This window comes from Pteronotus mesoamericanus, unplaced genomic scaffold, assembly GCF_021234165.1.
Source record: "Pteronotus mesoamericanus isolate MK-2021 breed Mesoamerican mustached bat unplaced genomic scaffold, CSHL_Meso_final scaffold_232, whole genome shotgun sequence".
Classification (NCBI taxonomy): domain Eukaryota; kingdom Metazoa; phylum Chordata; class Mammalia; order Chiroptera; family Mormoopidae; genus Pteronotus; species Pteronotus mesoamericanus.
This window is the reverse complement of record NW_026555311.1, coordinates 8,540,179-8,557,102: the sequence shown is the minus strand read 5'-3', so window position 1 is coordinate 8,557,102 and position 16,924 is coordinate 8,540,179. Positions and strand designations below refer to the sequence as shown.

Below are 16,924 nucleotides of genomic sequence, written 5' to 3'. Positions count from 1 at the left end.
TAATTCTATTTTTCGATAACAGTTTATAATCTGAATTACTTTGTATTAGTTTCAGCTACACAGCATGGTGGCTAGACAATCACATACCTTACAGAGTGGCTCCCTCGGCCCTTTTGGCACCATACATAGTGGCAATGCGAGTGATTCCATGCAGCATCTTCAGTGAGTAATGGAGGAGACTCAGTGGAGGCCTGGACCTCCATCATGGGGGAGATGAAAGGGAAGGAGAGACGTGTTCTGATGGCCTAGTTCTCATTACCCCTCCTCCTCCCCCGCAACACATGCAGGTACTTTTGCCCCTTTCCCACCAATTTTGTGCAGGATTTAAAATTTTTCATCCAGCTTTTAAAATATGTATTTTGTAAGAGAAAGTGCATTTATATCCTTAAATACTCCTCCTCAAAGCAATGGGAATTTTCAATTTTTTGTGTACCTTTTAGAAATATTTTACATACTTATGGGCAAATTCCTATATACCTCCTCCCCTACCTCCTCTATACAAATGAAAGCATACTTTATATACACCATTCTGTGCCTTGCTTATTTTTCCCAACGGTAGACCTTAAAAGCCTTTCCTAATCACCAGCATATGAAGAGCCCACTCACTTTCTTATGGATTCATAGGAGCCCATTGTGGGCTATACCATATTTAACCCGTTTCTTATTGATGGATGTTTGTGTTGATTATAATCTTTTACTAATACAAAAAATTCTAAAACAAGAAACTTAGAACATACACCTAAAAAATGTTTTGCGTGCATTGTAGTGTTTCTGTAAGATCACTTTTTCTCTGTGGTCAAATGGTATGCATTTGTGACTTGAACCAATCGGCCAGTGGTTTTTCTTACCTGGGAGTAGGTAGGCAATGAGGAAGACTGGATCGCAATGCTAACAAATGGCTCTGGCGATCCTATAGCTATAATCTAATCTGTTGCTTAATTTAAGGATGCTCTGGTCTCCACTGTTTCCCTCGAACCTCTCCGACAAGTTAGTGAAGGACCATTCACTCTCATTCTCCACCTGCCTCCTCTTGCACCAGAGGCGACTGGCTGACGTTGGGAGGGTGAGTGAGCTTTGTCCCTTTGCCAGGATGTCTGTCATCTCACATGTCAGTTCTGTATTTTTTATGGATGTGAGTTTCTTTTATTTTTAAGAAAGACTCACAAATGTCATTTGTGACTTGCTTAATTCATTGGTGTTTTATTCTCTTCATAGGCCACTGTAATTTTTATGCCTATGTAAATAGTGTTTACTTTTTTACTAGATCTATGATCTATTGAAAAGGATTATGTAGAATTTTGTTATCTGAATAAAAAATTGGGGGGACACTTGTTAGGGTAAAATGATCTTCAGGAAATAGTAAAATATTTCTTGTACTAAAATACTCTTAAAAAGTGACTTTAAACCTGACCAGTGTGGCTCCGTTGTTTGGGCGTTGTCCCGCAGTCGAAGGGTCGCTGGTTCGGTTCTTGGGTCAGGGCACATGCCTGGCTTGTGTGTTCAGTCCCTGCTCAGGATGTGCTGGAGAGGCAGCCAATCCATATTTCTCTCCCTCTTTTTCTCCCTCCCTTCCCCTCTCTCTAAAAAATAAATAAATATTCAAATTATGATATAAGAGAGTGACTTTAAAATTGTACTAGCATACTTTTTCCCATTATGTTATTCTAATTTTTACCCCAATTACCTACTTAAAGTGTCTAATGAAAACACTTCAGAAATGCATGCATAAGTAAAAAAAAGACAGGTTGAGGGAGAGAAAAGGCAGTGAAGGTAACTCTTTCTGACTTCCCAATTTTTCTGACACTTAGTTCCAATCCTGAGGAATTGTTACCTATTGATCTTTACAGAGATTTCTAAGCATTTCCAAAATTTTCTTTGTTCACAAAATAATAACAGAGTGAGAACTGTTCTGTAACTTCTTTTTTTATATAATATTACATTTTGAAGACCAGTTCTAATCAGTTCATGTAAATCTAATTCATTATTTGCAGTGGCTGCACAGTATAACATAATTAATATTAAAATCCCCTATGCATGCACATGTAGGTGGTTTTCAATATTTTGTTATTATGAAATATGCTGCAATGAATATCTCTGCAGATTCATCCTTACTGTTATATACATTTAGATGTGAGAGATTTCTAGAGACATCCTATTTTTACATAAGTACAGTAATTAAAGAGCTCTTATTTTTTATAATTTTTTATATAAAATATGCAACTTAAAGGAGATTAAATCATGGATGAAATTACAAAATGGAAATCCTCTGCTCAGTCACTTTCTATTATTGATTTCTTAGAAGGTACCTTAAAAGATAAATAGAATTGATTTCTTCGTTTGAATTTGTTTATGTCCTACCTTGTATGGGGAAGGATATGACATGTCTTCCAGGAAAGCATGCAATAAAATAGGAAAATAGAATTAACATGGTCTAAAGGAATAAAAAAAAAGACAGAATAGAAGATAAGATGTTGAGAAGAGAGTTTTAAAGTACAGAGATATATGCCATAGGATCTTAAATATGTTTTGTAATTTGGCTCTTCACTTCTGGTAGCCAAAGAAAAAAGGGAAGTGTTATTGCTCATGTAATTCATATTGTTTGTAGGGATAAAGAAAACCGTTTATATGGAGAAGTTATGCCTTTTCCCACATGTGGTTCTGAAAGAAGACTTTCATGTGGTCCTTCGTAGAGTGGGAGCGAGTGACAGAAGGGGCCACAGCGACATTTCTACCATGAAGCCAGTGTTGGTTTTGTAAAGCTGTTTTGTAGACGATCCCCCAGCCTTAGATGAGGCCCTTACTCTACAAGTACAGTTCATGGAAGGCTCTCCTGCATGCAGTTTAAGAAGTACTGTCTATGCACTTAGCTTTCTGATGCCTCAGGTGGATCTAGCCCAGAATATCTAGCTGCAGCAGCAGGTCAACAGTTGAGAGCTTTATGGAGAATTCCAGGTTAGATAAGACAGTTTCAAGTTAAGATCTCTAACTCCTGAAGTTTGCTGAATTATTAATTAAGGGCCAGTCCATATATTTTTGCTTTTTACTCCATATATTTTGAAGATCATCCCTCATTCTCATCAGTCAATTGATAGAGTTGGTATGTAGAGGCACTGTGAATGGAGTGCAGATAGGTGTCTCCTAGGATCCAGTATGAGGTTCTGCAGCGAAATCAGTGGGAAAAAACTTTATATCAGTTTTGTATGATTTATTATTTTCATATTCATTGGATATCTATATATTAGCTCATCACATTTTGCTATGTTCCTATTCCCATGGAAATTATGGCTTGGGGTAAGAGGTGAGGCACAAACATTGCTTTCACACACAATTTACCCTGTGTATGCTGTTACATGGAATAAGGCCTGGTGAACCCAGAAGGAACAAAATCTTGACCAGCACTCATTTCCCCAAAGCTCCTGGTTGTTATAAGCATGCAGAGGAGCCAGCCCGCCCCTTTGTTGTATCCTAGTTCACCTGGGTCTTATAAGCCACTTAGGCATGAATAGACCCAATGCAGAGCCTGTGGGAAGTACTCATCATGTCCCCCTCCAAACTCAAACTTAACTTCACTGTGTTGTGAGGAAGGGCTGATTCCCATCCACTTCTGAAGCTTCAGGGACACAGGAACCTGAAATCCTGATGCACACATGCCCTGGGAGATCAGCACCAACCAAGAATCTAACCTGTCTAGGAGTTTTCATCCCTTATCAACCTGAGGAGGAAATGAGGATTAGACATTGGCAGGACCAAGGTCTTTCACTTCTTCATGGGAACAAATAAATGATCAGTTCTCAAAGACATAGACAAGATAATTTGGCTTTGAGAAATTTCTAAGTGCTATTAATCACTGACTGTAATAGAAAAATACTGATAGCATAGGCCTAATATGATTGACAGTGTACCTCTGGGTATCTACCAGGGCAAATAAGCTGCAAAATATATACCCATTTACTAAAAAGTTGGTGTGTTACAAGACATAGAGTTTCATTAAGAAATATTAAATACAAAGAAATTTTCCATTTTAGTGCACTAAAGTTTTAAGTTTTCTGATTTCATCACTTAATTACAACTAGTGCATAATTAAAGAGAGAATTATGGTCATAATAGAATTCTTAATAAAATTCCTAATAAAGCAATCATACAGGAGTACATTAAAAGCTAGATATGATAAAGTATTATTATGTATTAATATGTGTAGTAAAATAGTGACAGATACCTATATATTCACTCCATATTCTGTCTTAGAATCGCTAAAGAATTTTAGTTTTAACTTAGTTGGATGAAACACTGTTAAGTCAACTTGTTTTTCTTAACTTTCATGGGAGGAAAAACTGAATAATCAAAACAGTTTCTTAGCTTTAGAATATGGTAGTAGATTTTGGGAAGAAACAGTTTTTTCCTAGTTATATTTAATTAGAAGCTCTCATTTCCTGCCATACATTAATGAAAGGCTGGAGACAGCCTTGGTAGGTACTAGATGTGAGGGGAGAGTCAGTTTGAGATTAAGGATTCACTGTTAGGTGATTTATATCTGGATAATCTAGAGTTGACTAAATTTTAAACCTCATTTGGTCAATATCTCCTTAACCATTCTTTAAAAGCAATGATTTTCAACTGGTGCTAAGAATTTTTAAAACATGCAATACGTGATATTTAGTCAGGGGCACTGACCTCTTTTTCCTTAGACTGTTAAATTAAAAAATGACAACAGGCAATACAACACTAGTCATCTGGTGTGAATGAATCAAAATTATACTTATCTTTTTGAAACATCGGCAAAAAATATATTTTTTGGTGTGCTGCAGAATTTTAGTAATTAGTTGGTGTGTGCCATGAGATGAAAAAAACTGAAAATTGCTGCTGTAGATTAATGGTATAAATTCTTCAAAACTGACATTGTTTTCCTATTGTAACAGTAGATCACAAGGTTAGGGTTGCCTTTTGTAGATATTGTCTTATTCTGAAGTTTTAGGAAATATGTCATCACAGTTTAAATTTGTGCTAATGTACACAAAGGAGGAAACAACTGGGAATTTCTGGATTTAGGCTTACTTTGCCAAAAACAATGTTATTTTTCAGAATCTTTAGCCTTGTTTTCATAAATCAGAGTTCTCAAAATCAGTTTCTATGAAAGATCCCTAAATGGTCAAAGGTGTATGTTGCTAAATTGGTGAAAAACTTCATGGATAAATTTCTCTGATATAAACTTCCTGACACCCAAAATATTGTTTTAAAGCTTAGTACCTCCTATTTTACTTCAGTGTTAAGATTTTGTCATACTTGGTAATTATCTGCCGTACGTTTGCATTTCAACAAATAGTAAATAATAGAAAAACACAAACTGCAACTCATATTTAGTTGTATTTTTTTTAATGTATGTGGGTATTTAGAGTTGATTTTATATTATATACACCTACTGTGGTAATAATTTCTACTGGGTGGTAGTTCAAGGTCCTTTGTCCCTTGGATTGAAGTTTAAAATAATTGATGAATGAAAAAAGATTTATTGTATCTTGGTATTTAGGTATGGCCAGGAATTAAGACACTTTCATGTATAGTTCTATTTCCTAAATAAGGCAGAATTGTTTTTGAAACAGTAAAATTGAGGGAAGAGAACATAAGTTACAAAGAAATAATATGTAGATTCGCTAAATGTTCTTTTCTCTAATTTTGTGTTAAAGTCTGATGAATTCCACAGCTTTAACACTTACTGTACAGAGTAGTGGATTAGAAGTTGGAATCATCCAAATTCCTACTCAAAATGCTATTCATGGGATCTATTGTCCTGTATGTTGGTGTTATAAATGTAGAGAGCTGAATAGTTGTCTATGAATAGTGTTTGTCAGGCTAATACTGTCTTTTTTGACAAGAAGTAGAGTGTCAGGACGGACCTTTCCCTTCCATGCAGGTACCTGGCATTTGTCACCTGAAAGGAGGTGCGTGTGTCGTGTACTCTGTGCTTAAGAGGCTCTGTAACTGCCGTCTGAGTCACGTGGTAACTGCATCAGTTATCTTAACCCGAAGCATTTTATTGTTTCTTTTCCAAAGGTTGTGATTGGCCTAACGTTGGGGCATTTTTATATTCCTTTACAGTAAATTAAACTATACACCAGATGATAGGCATACGTTTGGATCGTAAGTGGTCTCAGGTCCTCAGCGTTTCTTATCCCTTATTCTCTTTCACATGGTCGAAAGCCCAGGATTGACTCCAAATCTGTAATCCTGTGTTTCGCAGGCAAGGAGTGATCCCTGAATCATTTAGTTTCTCTGGCTTATATTAGTGTCAGTTTCATGAAATCATGAGAGTGCTTATTATTTTTAACTGTGCCTAATATTACTGAGAACCCTCAGTAAAGTGCACGGTGTCACTGAGAAGCCTCAAATGAATGTAAGCAGCCGTTCTCAGGCAAGTGGCAGGGGAGGGGTCTAGGTTTGTGAATTGCAGCTGAGTGGGTTCGCTAGTAACATTGCACATATTTACTCCTGTGGCTGTTTTAGACTGGCTGTAGAGAAAACAGATTAAATGGGACAGAATCTTCTATATTATGTGCTAATAATGAATCTTATTTTAGTTGATTCTTACAGTGGAGTTTATACCACAAAAAAATATATGAATGACATTTATTTTTAGCAACTTTCATAAAAATCATGGTGATGGTTGCCTGTGAACATTTCCTTATGTGTCAATAAAGAATAGACCCCAGAAACTTCCTGGAAATAATCTATTCCAGGTTTAACTTTGCTTTGATTTAAAATGCAGTTTTGTATAGTTTTAAAATACAAATGCTAAAATAAGGGACATTGGTTAAAACTTCATGCTAAAAGTTTTATTAATGGATGTACATATTGATAGCCTAAAATTTACTAAATCTATATGTGTCAAGGCTATGTGCTAAGTAGGAGAAATGTGACCCAACTTTAAGATATAAAATGAAAATAAACTATACAGAACTGTTTGGCTGCTTGGTACTAATATACCTACTTATAAAATAATGATGTTTGCTATTCTTTATCGAGTTATTTTACCTTTGTTTAAAGTCATTTAGTATATTTTTCTTGACAAATTTGATTATTCAGTATTTGCAATTAGAGTATTAAAGAAACGGTATCCTTTTATAATTTTACCTTCTCATATATAACCATTGTTTTAAGTAGTTTTCTTTAACGTGTGATCTATCTAGAATCTAATTTTTAGTTTATGTTTTGATTTACTTTCAGCTTTTTGCTTAGATTGTACCTGATATAATTCATTATTCTCTTTTAAGAAATGTATCAACATCAAGGTATGGTGAATTCTTTTGAAGTTACCCATAACAGTAAAAAGAAAAACAGTAATTTCTTATAAACCTAACCAACATGAAAAAAAACCATCTGTAACAAGTAACTGTAATGTGTACCTTTAAAGATACAGAGCAGTCATTCTGGATTGATCATTAAATTACTCATTAAATTGATCAGTAGAATTTTTTCTTCTGGTTATTACCCAAAAGAAGGCTCCATCCACCTAATCTTAAATTATATAAATAAATACACAAATGGAAAGTTAAAGTCAATTTTTATGCTTTAAAGAGGGAAGATGTTAATCCAAAAGAGAAATAATAAAAGTCACCTTTTCCCTTACCTCTAGGATCTCTAGGCTGGTCGAACCCTGACCATTATTACGTTTCAAGTTTCTTCCATTTACTTTCATTAAACTGGGTTATTTATGTATCTTCAATTGAAATGGCTGAGCTTTCAGGGTAATTCTTGTTGCTATTGACAACCAAAGCAGCCATGCAAGAAGAAAATGCTGTGGAAAGAAAAAAAAAAAACCTTATTATTTCTTTCCCCAAAGTTGAAGAGAAAAGGGAACACACAGTATGTAAGAAACAGGTAAGTAAAGATATATCAATTTAAAAGCTAACCTCACTGGTTACTAATTGATCAAAAGTTTTAATTTTTTTCAGATACTTTGTTCAACATTCATTTAAATAAAAGGATACTGTCTCTTGGAACCAAAAATTAATGTTCTGAAAATGAAAAATTGAATTAGAAGGTACAGTGTTTCAGAAGGTCTAAAATATTTTATTTTAGAATTTGGACTATGAAAGAATAGCACAACTCAATTATTGGTTAATATTTTTGTTACAAAATGTTTTCTAATGACAAAATGGTGACTAAAATATAACTATTTTAAACATGTCCTAGATTTTTTTTTTGTTTCAGAAAAACACTGAAAGTTGAATATGTGTAAGTCTCCGGGAATGTAACAAGTTGATAAATACCCAAGTCCCGCCTCCTTACAGAGAAAAGATCTGGAATTTCTTTTTTTGGACATTTGTTTTGCAGCTTTCTACGTCTTAAGGCAGAGAATAGCCAGGATAAGGTGCCAGCTCAAAGGTTAGATGAATATATTTCTTGAAATAATTTTGGCTAATATGTGCTTGAAAGGCATAACTTCTAAATAATAACTTCACAAAATTAATAAAATTTAACATTAGTTGTGTTTTTCTTTAATTGCTTTTTTGGGGGAAAATGATATTCCTTAGAGATTTTTTCTGTTCATAATTATACTAAGTTAATTTTATTTCAGTTATTATGTTAAACTTTTCCCTTTCAGTTTGTAATTTCTCTTCTTTTATGAATCTAATAAATTGACCTCCATTCTAACCTAAAGGACAGTTTATATTTTTAATACTTAAAGAAGCAAGTAAAAAATAAAAATACCAAAGTTCACCAAGTGAAATTACTAACACCAGCCTATCATTAACCTGAGGGAATTGTATTCATATTAATTCTTCATGGAAAAATTAAGGTAAGAAATATTTTTATTGTATAAAAGATAAAAGATGTTATAGTAGCACCTAGAGTATTCATGCTATTCTTTTGTTATATAAAGGGTTCCTTGTTTAAACTATTTCTGGAAGTGAATGATGTCACTTTACAAATCACCCTAATGACACTTCTGTGGAAAATTTTGGTGAAATATGTGAATTCTATTTAATGAAATTGGTGCCAAGAAGACAACATACTTTAACCTGATACATGAAAGAGAGGACTTTAATAACAACATTTGGGAACAAAAATTGATGGTGTTAGAAATAGAAGTTAAGGGATTTCTTCAGGGAGACTTAAGAAAATCAAAGCATATGTATCTTATAATTACAACAGTTACAGAATTAACTAGCAGAGCTATGGCTGAGTTAGGGAGGCAGAGCCATAGAGAGTAGAATGCGGGCTTTGTCACCAGCAGATCTGGGTACAGGACCCGTTCTTGTCACTACCCATGAGATACTAGATATTTTATTTAACTTTCCTGAGCCCCAATTTCCTTGTTCTTTAAACCTGCTTTTCAAGATTGTTGCTAGCAGTGCTTAACTCCTAAAGAACAGTTCTTGGTAAATGTTTGCTCTTATAACTGTGTGGTCAATACAGAGAATACAAATGAACTCTGAACGGTGTTTACTAGGGTCCACTGCATTATCCATAGTGTAGCATGTTTTTTAAATACATTTTGTTTACCCTGCCCATCTTTTGAAAATAATTAACTGGAAATAAAAAACTTCTCAAAATTACTCATTTCTAAAATGAAAACTTTCATTGAATGGCTGTCTGTGCTTTTGAACCATTCCTTTTCCACTTCTCTAATATCCATTTGCAAACCTCAGAGTGGAGTACGGTTTTGGTTACCTAACCCAAGGTAAAGGAACTGAAGGAACTAGGATTGAACTGCAGAATTTCATTTAGAGTTACTACGATTTATTTGACACACTCTTATCTGAAAAACCTAAAGTTGCTTTTAGAGTTACTGTGATTTATTTGGCAAACGTTTGAGAGCTTACTAGAGACAAGGAATTAAGGTAGGTGCGAGGAGAGATACAAAGGTTAGTAAAACGTGAACTCTTGTTTGCAAGGAGCTGATTTAGTAAGATGGTTGTCTCACTCCTTCCAGTATTCTAAAGTAGGGAAGAGTTGGGGATGAAGAGTTGAGGCTGTTCAGAGGCAGAATCACTTCCAGCTGGAGAGGATCAAGGAAGATTGCATACTCCTAGTGGTATTCAGTTGATTTATTCACTCAACAGATACATCTTGAGTGCTGTTACCTGCCTGATCCTGGGCCAACCACTACAGACACCACATCAATAAGATGAAGCTGTGGGCATTCATGTCACTTATGGTCAGCGTTGAAGGCCCACACATGATGACAATGCTGATGAGAGGTGTGTTTCGGTACAGGTGTGTTTTGAGATAGGCCACTGCGAGAGCATATCTCGGGGGCGGTATCCCAGACCAGGAGTGAAAACTGGTGGGCCAGCGAAGTCCTGAGGGATAAGTCCAGTGAAGAGCACCTTAGCCAGACAGAAAAATGCATTGAAACTTCTGGACCCAGAGTGAGGGGCACATTCCCGGAAATGTGAGACCTCTAATCTAGCATTAGAGCATGTGTTTGCAGGGCGTCTGATGAGAAATGCTGTGGGAGAAGTAGGGGATGGGTTGACTAAGGGAAGGCCTCTGATGGGACCTTAGGTAGGCTAGTCTTTATCCCAGAATTGTAGAGTAAGGGACATTACATAATCAAATTTATATGTCAGAGGTTATAAGCTGGGGCTCATGAGTCAGATCTGGCATAGAGGTGGATTTGTTTCACTCACGGAGGGTTTTAACAGTTTTTGAAATAGATGTCAGGGTACATATCAGGCTTTGTGAAATGTCACAGTGAGGAGCTGGGCTGGAGTCGCTTAGCAGCTGCCCCATTGGGAAGGGGCATGTACTTCATTTTACTGTGCGGCTCGCGTCTTCAGGAAAAATGGCTGGGACCTGTAGGCCTTTGAGGTCGTGGGGTACATTTCTGAATGTTTTCTTGAGTGGTAATTTAGAGAAGAGCCTTTTGAGACTCAGGGCTAGAGGTCATTACAGTCAATTTGCTGAGAAATTAGGTTTTATCTTAAGTAGTAGTGGTGGGAACAGAGAGCAGGAAAATGACTGAAAGTTACTAGAGACAAAGGATGGAAAGGCATGTATATGTCAGGACAGTGGTGGGAGTGTGGACTTCGGAGACCAAGCGACCTGGCTGCTACCGGCAACTGTGTTTTGGAGAAACTTACGCAACCTTTCTGAACAACAGCTTCTTTTTTGGTAAAATGTAGATAAGAAGCCTATCTCATAGGGCCTTTTTTAAAAAAAATGAGGATCCACTGAGAAAATACTTACAAAGCATTTAGTTCAGTAGCTGGCTCCTCTTAGTTCACGTTCAGTTGTGAACTAAGTTGTGGCAGTGATGGTTGTGGAGTGAGGAAGGTGGAATCAAGGATGATGTCGAAGTTTCCGGTGTGTTACTGGGTGAGTTAGAGAACATAGGAGAAAGTGCAGATGCTGACTTCAGGGTTGGATGTGGTATGTTTGAAGTGCTCTGCGACTGTGAAGGGGAGAGGTTGATACATGATTGGGTTCAATGCCAAAGTGAATAATTGTTAGGAATGAATGACCACATTTTTTTTTTTGAAGCTTATATTCTCTTTTAACTGAATGTATTGAAAATCAGCCCTGACTCAAGTCGCATCTGAAATGCCACCTTTTCTTCTCTCCATGCCATACTTCTTCAGGAGGAAGTCTCCTCTCCTTTCTCTACATTTAGCTATGACATAACGTGGAGCCTGTCTCGTGCTGCTCTACAGTGTGGTTATTTGTGGATCTGTGGCATTTGTTCTGCTAGACTGAGAGTTCGTGAAGCTGGGGGCTGTGTCCTACACATCTTTATATCCAACGTGATAACTTCCGCAATGCCTAGTCCAGTTTACTATACTTTGGAAGGTAGAAGGACCATGCGTACAGCTTCTTTATAAAAGGGATAAAAAAGATGAAGATACACTCTTAATGAACAGCTTGTGCTTTTCAGAACAGATAATATATTGGGAAAATGAATACAGTGAGTTTGTCTATCTTATGGCCTTATTACATATCATAGATCTTAATCTTGATTAAGATTCTAAAAAAAAGTCAACTTACATGCTTGAAATACATGGAATGTAATCCGATTGTGTCATTTATTGCTTGTAATCCATTGGTTGTTCACAAGTATGGTTATATTCCTAATTCTCTGAGTATGCTGTCCAGGCTGACAACTGCCTTATCATTGAAGGACTATTGTTTGCGATATGGACCCAGTCAAAGGGACTGCCATTGTATTCCCAGATGCTCTGCTGCTGCATCCCCTTCTGCTCACCCTGAATAAAAGGCCCTCCACCCATCCACATGGCGAGTTTTTGCTCATCCTTTAAGATTCAGCTCATACTTCCATTGGCAAGCCTTTCCTGACATTTTCCCTACTTCCTTCTCTTTACAGAGAAACTCCTTCTATATTCTTTAAACACCTTGTATACCTGCCATATTTGTCTTCGTCAAGAGTCTGTACACTATTTTAGAGCAGGGACTGTGTACTTAAAGAGCTCAAGGTCTAGTGAGGGAGCTGGCTAAGAAAAATAACTATGATAACATGGCATGGTGTATATATATATGTATATATATACACATACATACATACATGAATGAAAACATATGAATAATTTGTGATAGAGGTATACACAGAGGCTTATGGAAGCACTGAGGGAGGACTCCAAACTCAATGCAGGACAAACACAAATATTAGAGATGGTAATATTAACTGAATATTTAGCCTATCTAGGCGTTAGGCAGACAAGGAGAAGAACAGCAAGCATTCTTTGTGCAAGTATGGAGGTATCAGAGAGTGTTATTTCTTGAGAACTTCAGTTTTTTTGGTGTGTTTGTAGATGTGATTGGAGCCGAGCCTGGTGGGGAAGGCAGGACTCAGATCATGAAACGCAGTGTTGAATGCCATGCTGAGACATTGATCTTGAATGATGAGCTGAGTAAACTTGGCGAAGAGTGTGTGAGGGTAAGGAGGAGGATGGCATGGTGAAATCATGGTCACCCGAATTCCTTTGCTAGTAGTCTGGGCCTGTTGATGTCCGCAGTACGGGAAGCAGGAAGGCCATCATGCCATCGTTTATTTAACCAGTCCTGTATTGATGGACATTTAGGTGGTTTCCAGGTTTTTATTTAAGGTTCTTGATAAGATAAATTTGAAACGCTTAATGAATTAATGTTTTCTTTAAAAAAAACGAAACAGTGAACCAAACTGACAATTGCTTCACATCATACAAGTCTATGCACAGTCAGAAATGATTCTGTTTTTAAAACAGTTAATATATGGCTCAGTTCATTATATCAGTGACTCTTTTAAACATAGAGATTTTGGTGGCTGCAAGAAGTAATGATGGTCACATTGGAATTTTCCTGGTCTTTTGTGATGATTGCCCAGTAAACCTGCACAGAATTGGAGCATCATCCTTCAGCTGAAACAAATATGATAACTTTTAACTAAAAGGAATACTTTAATGTGTTTTATTATATCCTAATAAATTCTTACATTATGAAACCAGATGTCTTGTAAATTTGCTTTTCGGAGAAAAAAAAACCAAAAACTTTTACCACTGCTTTTTTCCCAGTACCTTTTTTGACTCTTATTAAAGCTGGGTATCTGATGTGTCTTCTCTATATGTCCTGTTAGGGCATCTCATGTGTCTTCTCTATATGTCCTGTTAGGACATCTGTGCTTCTGTGTGTCCTTACTGTATTTACCTACTTGAGCATGAGGTATCTTACTGATTTTTATATCTCAGTTCTTAATATGGTATCTTAAATACTGGAGCTCTTTCTCTCCGTCATTTTTATAATCCTCATTATAATTGGCATTTTATTGAGGTCTTAGTATGAGACAGTAGATTTGGGGGGGTATTTTTTATTTCATCTTCTCAACTTAGTATTTAAGTAGATTTGGGGGGGTATTTTTTATTTCATCTTCTCAACTATATGCAAGTTGTAAACTATATGTAAGTTCTATATGCACTATGTGGGTTTACTATTTTTTAAGAAAAAAATAGCTGTGCTGGCAACTTCACCTGGTTCAACTTAGGATCACCATGTTAGAGCAGAGCCAAGATAGGTGACCTTTGCAAGTCACACATTTCCTAAGTGGCAGATCTAGGACCTCAGCAGTTCAGCTACAGCACCTGTGCTCTTAACTCCTTGCCTAGAGCGCACTGAGAAGTGAACAGCAGCTCACAAGTAGTAATACTCGTCAAGGTATGCATTTTATCCTGCTCGTGTTTATAAATTGTGATATTTGAAAATTCCCAAATCCACAAAAGAGTTGCAGGTCAGTAAATACCCCTATACTCTTCATTTACAATTGTTAAAATATTACACATCTGCTTGCTTGCTCTCTTTCATCTATTTGTCTGTCTCTCTGAACTATTTGAAAGTAATTTTCATACATAATGGCACTTTATGTCTAAATACTTCAGCGTGCATCCCTGAGAACAAGGACATTTACATACAAACCACAATATCATTATCACACTTAAGAAAGATAACGTTGTTACTCAAATATTATGTAACATACAGTACATATTTAGATTTCCCCAATTGTCTCAATAATTAGTTTTATGATTTTTTTCTCTTTGATTGAGAGACAATCAGAGATCTCATGTTGCATTTACTTGGCATTCCTCTTTGGTCTTCTTTAGTCTAGAACAGTTCCACCTCTTGTTTTCTTCTTGACAGCGACATTTTTGAAGAGTCCCAGGTAGAATATTTCACAACCTAAATTTGTCTATGGCTTCATCGTCATTAGATTCAGGTGATTTCTTTTTTTTTAAGAATGTTACATAGATGATCATATGTTATGACACTCCGATTGCACATAACATCAGTCCTGTTATTGGTGATGTTAAGTTTGATCACATGATTCAAGTTCTGTCCACCAGGTTTTTCCACTGAAAGGTGGCCCTCTTTTCATTATTAGTAAGTAACCTGTGGGGTGATACTTGGAAACTGAGCATCCTGTTCTCCAATAAACTTACAACCAGTGGAATTTTTAACCCCTTATAGATAATTTTTTTCCCCTTATAGATTATTTTTGATCAATTATTTCAGTGGTGGTTGTAAAATTGTGTCTTTCAAATTCCGTCATTCCTTCTACCTGTTTACTGGCATCCTTCTGTAAAGAGGAATTCTGCTCTCTTCATTTTGAATCACTTTGGACTAATGGATTCTTTTTTAATTTAATTCTTATGAATTACTAGCCTTCTTGGTTCTCAGATTATCCCAAATTTGGCCAGTGGGAACACCTCCAAGCCAGCTCCTATGACCTTTTTTACAAGGTTTTATTATTGTTTGAATACATTTTTGCTTTTTATCACAGCAAAATATTTCAGCCTCCCTGCCCCAGTCCTGATTTCTTTCTCTGCGGAATGGTATTTGGAAACAGAGATCTGGGTGCTAAGTATGCTCATTGCTACTGTTACCTAACTTAAAACAAACAATGACCTATTCCATACTTCCAAATAAATAGTAACATTTTCTTAGGTGTTCTTTTTAAAGATTTGTTTGTTTGTTTGTTTGTTTTTTAGAGAGAGGGGAAGGGGAGGGAGAGAGAGAGGAAGAGAAACATCAATGTGTGGTTGCCTCTCCCACGCCCCTATCCGGGGACCTGGCCTGCGACCCAGGCATGTGGCTTGACTAGAAATCCAACCAGTGACCCTTTGGTTTGCAGGCCGGCACTCAATCCACTGAACCACACCAGCCAGGGCTCTTATGTGTTCCTAAAGCCTCATTTGGCATTAATACAAATTCCACTCATATCACAATGGAAACAGAAAGAAAAATTAAAATTCCTAGTAATCTGAAAATAACAACACTTCAGAAGAAGATTTTTCAGTGGAAAGGGATAGTGCTTAATTATGACAAATACTGGGTTGACCAAAAAGTCCTTACAGTTTTTTTTTCCGTAAAATAAGACACATTTTTCATTTTCACCAATATCGTTATTGATTTGGATATTTTGAGTATGTTGGCTATCTCCTGTGTGGTATAACATTGATTGTTCTCAGTTAATGTCTTGATTTGATTGCTATCAACTTCAACTGGCCTACCCAACTGTGGAGCATCGTCCAGTGAGAAATCTCTAGCACAGAACTTGGCAAACCACTTTTGACATGTTCAGTCAGTCACAGCACCTTCTCTAACAACTGCACAAATCTTTTGAGTCTCAGTTGTGTTTTTACTTTTCTTGAAATAATAAAGCATGATATGCCAAAAATATTGCATATTTTTTTCTATTTTCAGTATTAAAATGGCTACACACAAATTCACCAATTTTGATGTTTTTTTGAATGTGTACTGCTAGGACAGCTGTCACAGTACAATCCTACAAAATTATTTTGGATGAAGTTACAGACAACCAAACACTACCAGAGCCATTTTATGGGGGGAGAGGGGGAATCCAAAAATGAACTTTTTGGCCAACCCAGTAAAAGTTGCTTTGATATGCAAAGATGCAGACACTTATTTTCTTTAGGCTACTTCAGGAGTTAAAAGTTAAGTAGTGAGAGTTGAAATGTATCTGATTTGGATGTTTCCAAATAGAAAAATAAGTTATTGTCAGACTGTTCTTGGAGGACAATATTACAGTATATAGACCAGAAACCACTATTTTAACTTCATTCTCTAAATTATCAATATATTGCTTGACATAATGTTTGACTATAGATCAAAGATAGTTTAAGTTCTTAATAAAAATAATGTTAAATAAAATGTGACAGCAAAGAAGTCATAGATATAGCAATACTTCAGAAGAGATAGCAATCATATACTTCATTTTTGGTTTGGTACAAAACAAGCAAGGGAGTAAAGAGATTATTTTATGTTGAAATATTCTGGCAGTCACTTTAATTTCCTTAAGTCGTAATTTGTGATACTAACTGCAACTTTTCCTTCCGGGAAATGTAGCTTTAATACTGATACACCTTTAATTACCATTGACATTCTCTATCAGTCTCATCCTGTCCTGCTTAGTGTTTTACTA

General features: G+C 36.2%; 1 protein-coding gene across 4 annotated transcripts in view; it reads left to right on the top strand.

Annotated features, from left to right (window-relative positions):
• Positions 1–16,924, top strand: part of NPNT (nephronectin) — an 81,187-nt gene that overhangs the window by 10,667 nt on the left and 53,596 nt on the right. For 2 of the 4 annotated variants that reach the window (XM_054591655.1, XM_054591653.1), the window contains exon 3: positions 8,329–8,379. The exons of the other annotated variants lie outside the window; for them this stretch is intronic. In XM_054591655.1, the coding sequence (XP_054447630.1) occupies positions 8,329–8,379 (51 nt within the window). The remainder of the gene's footprint in view (positions 1–8,328; positions 8,380–16,924) is intronic. 4 annotated transcript variants of the gene reach the window in all.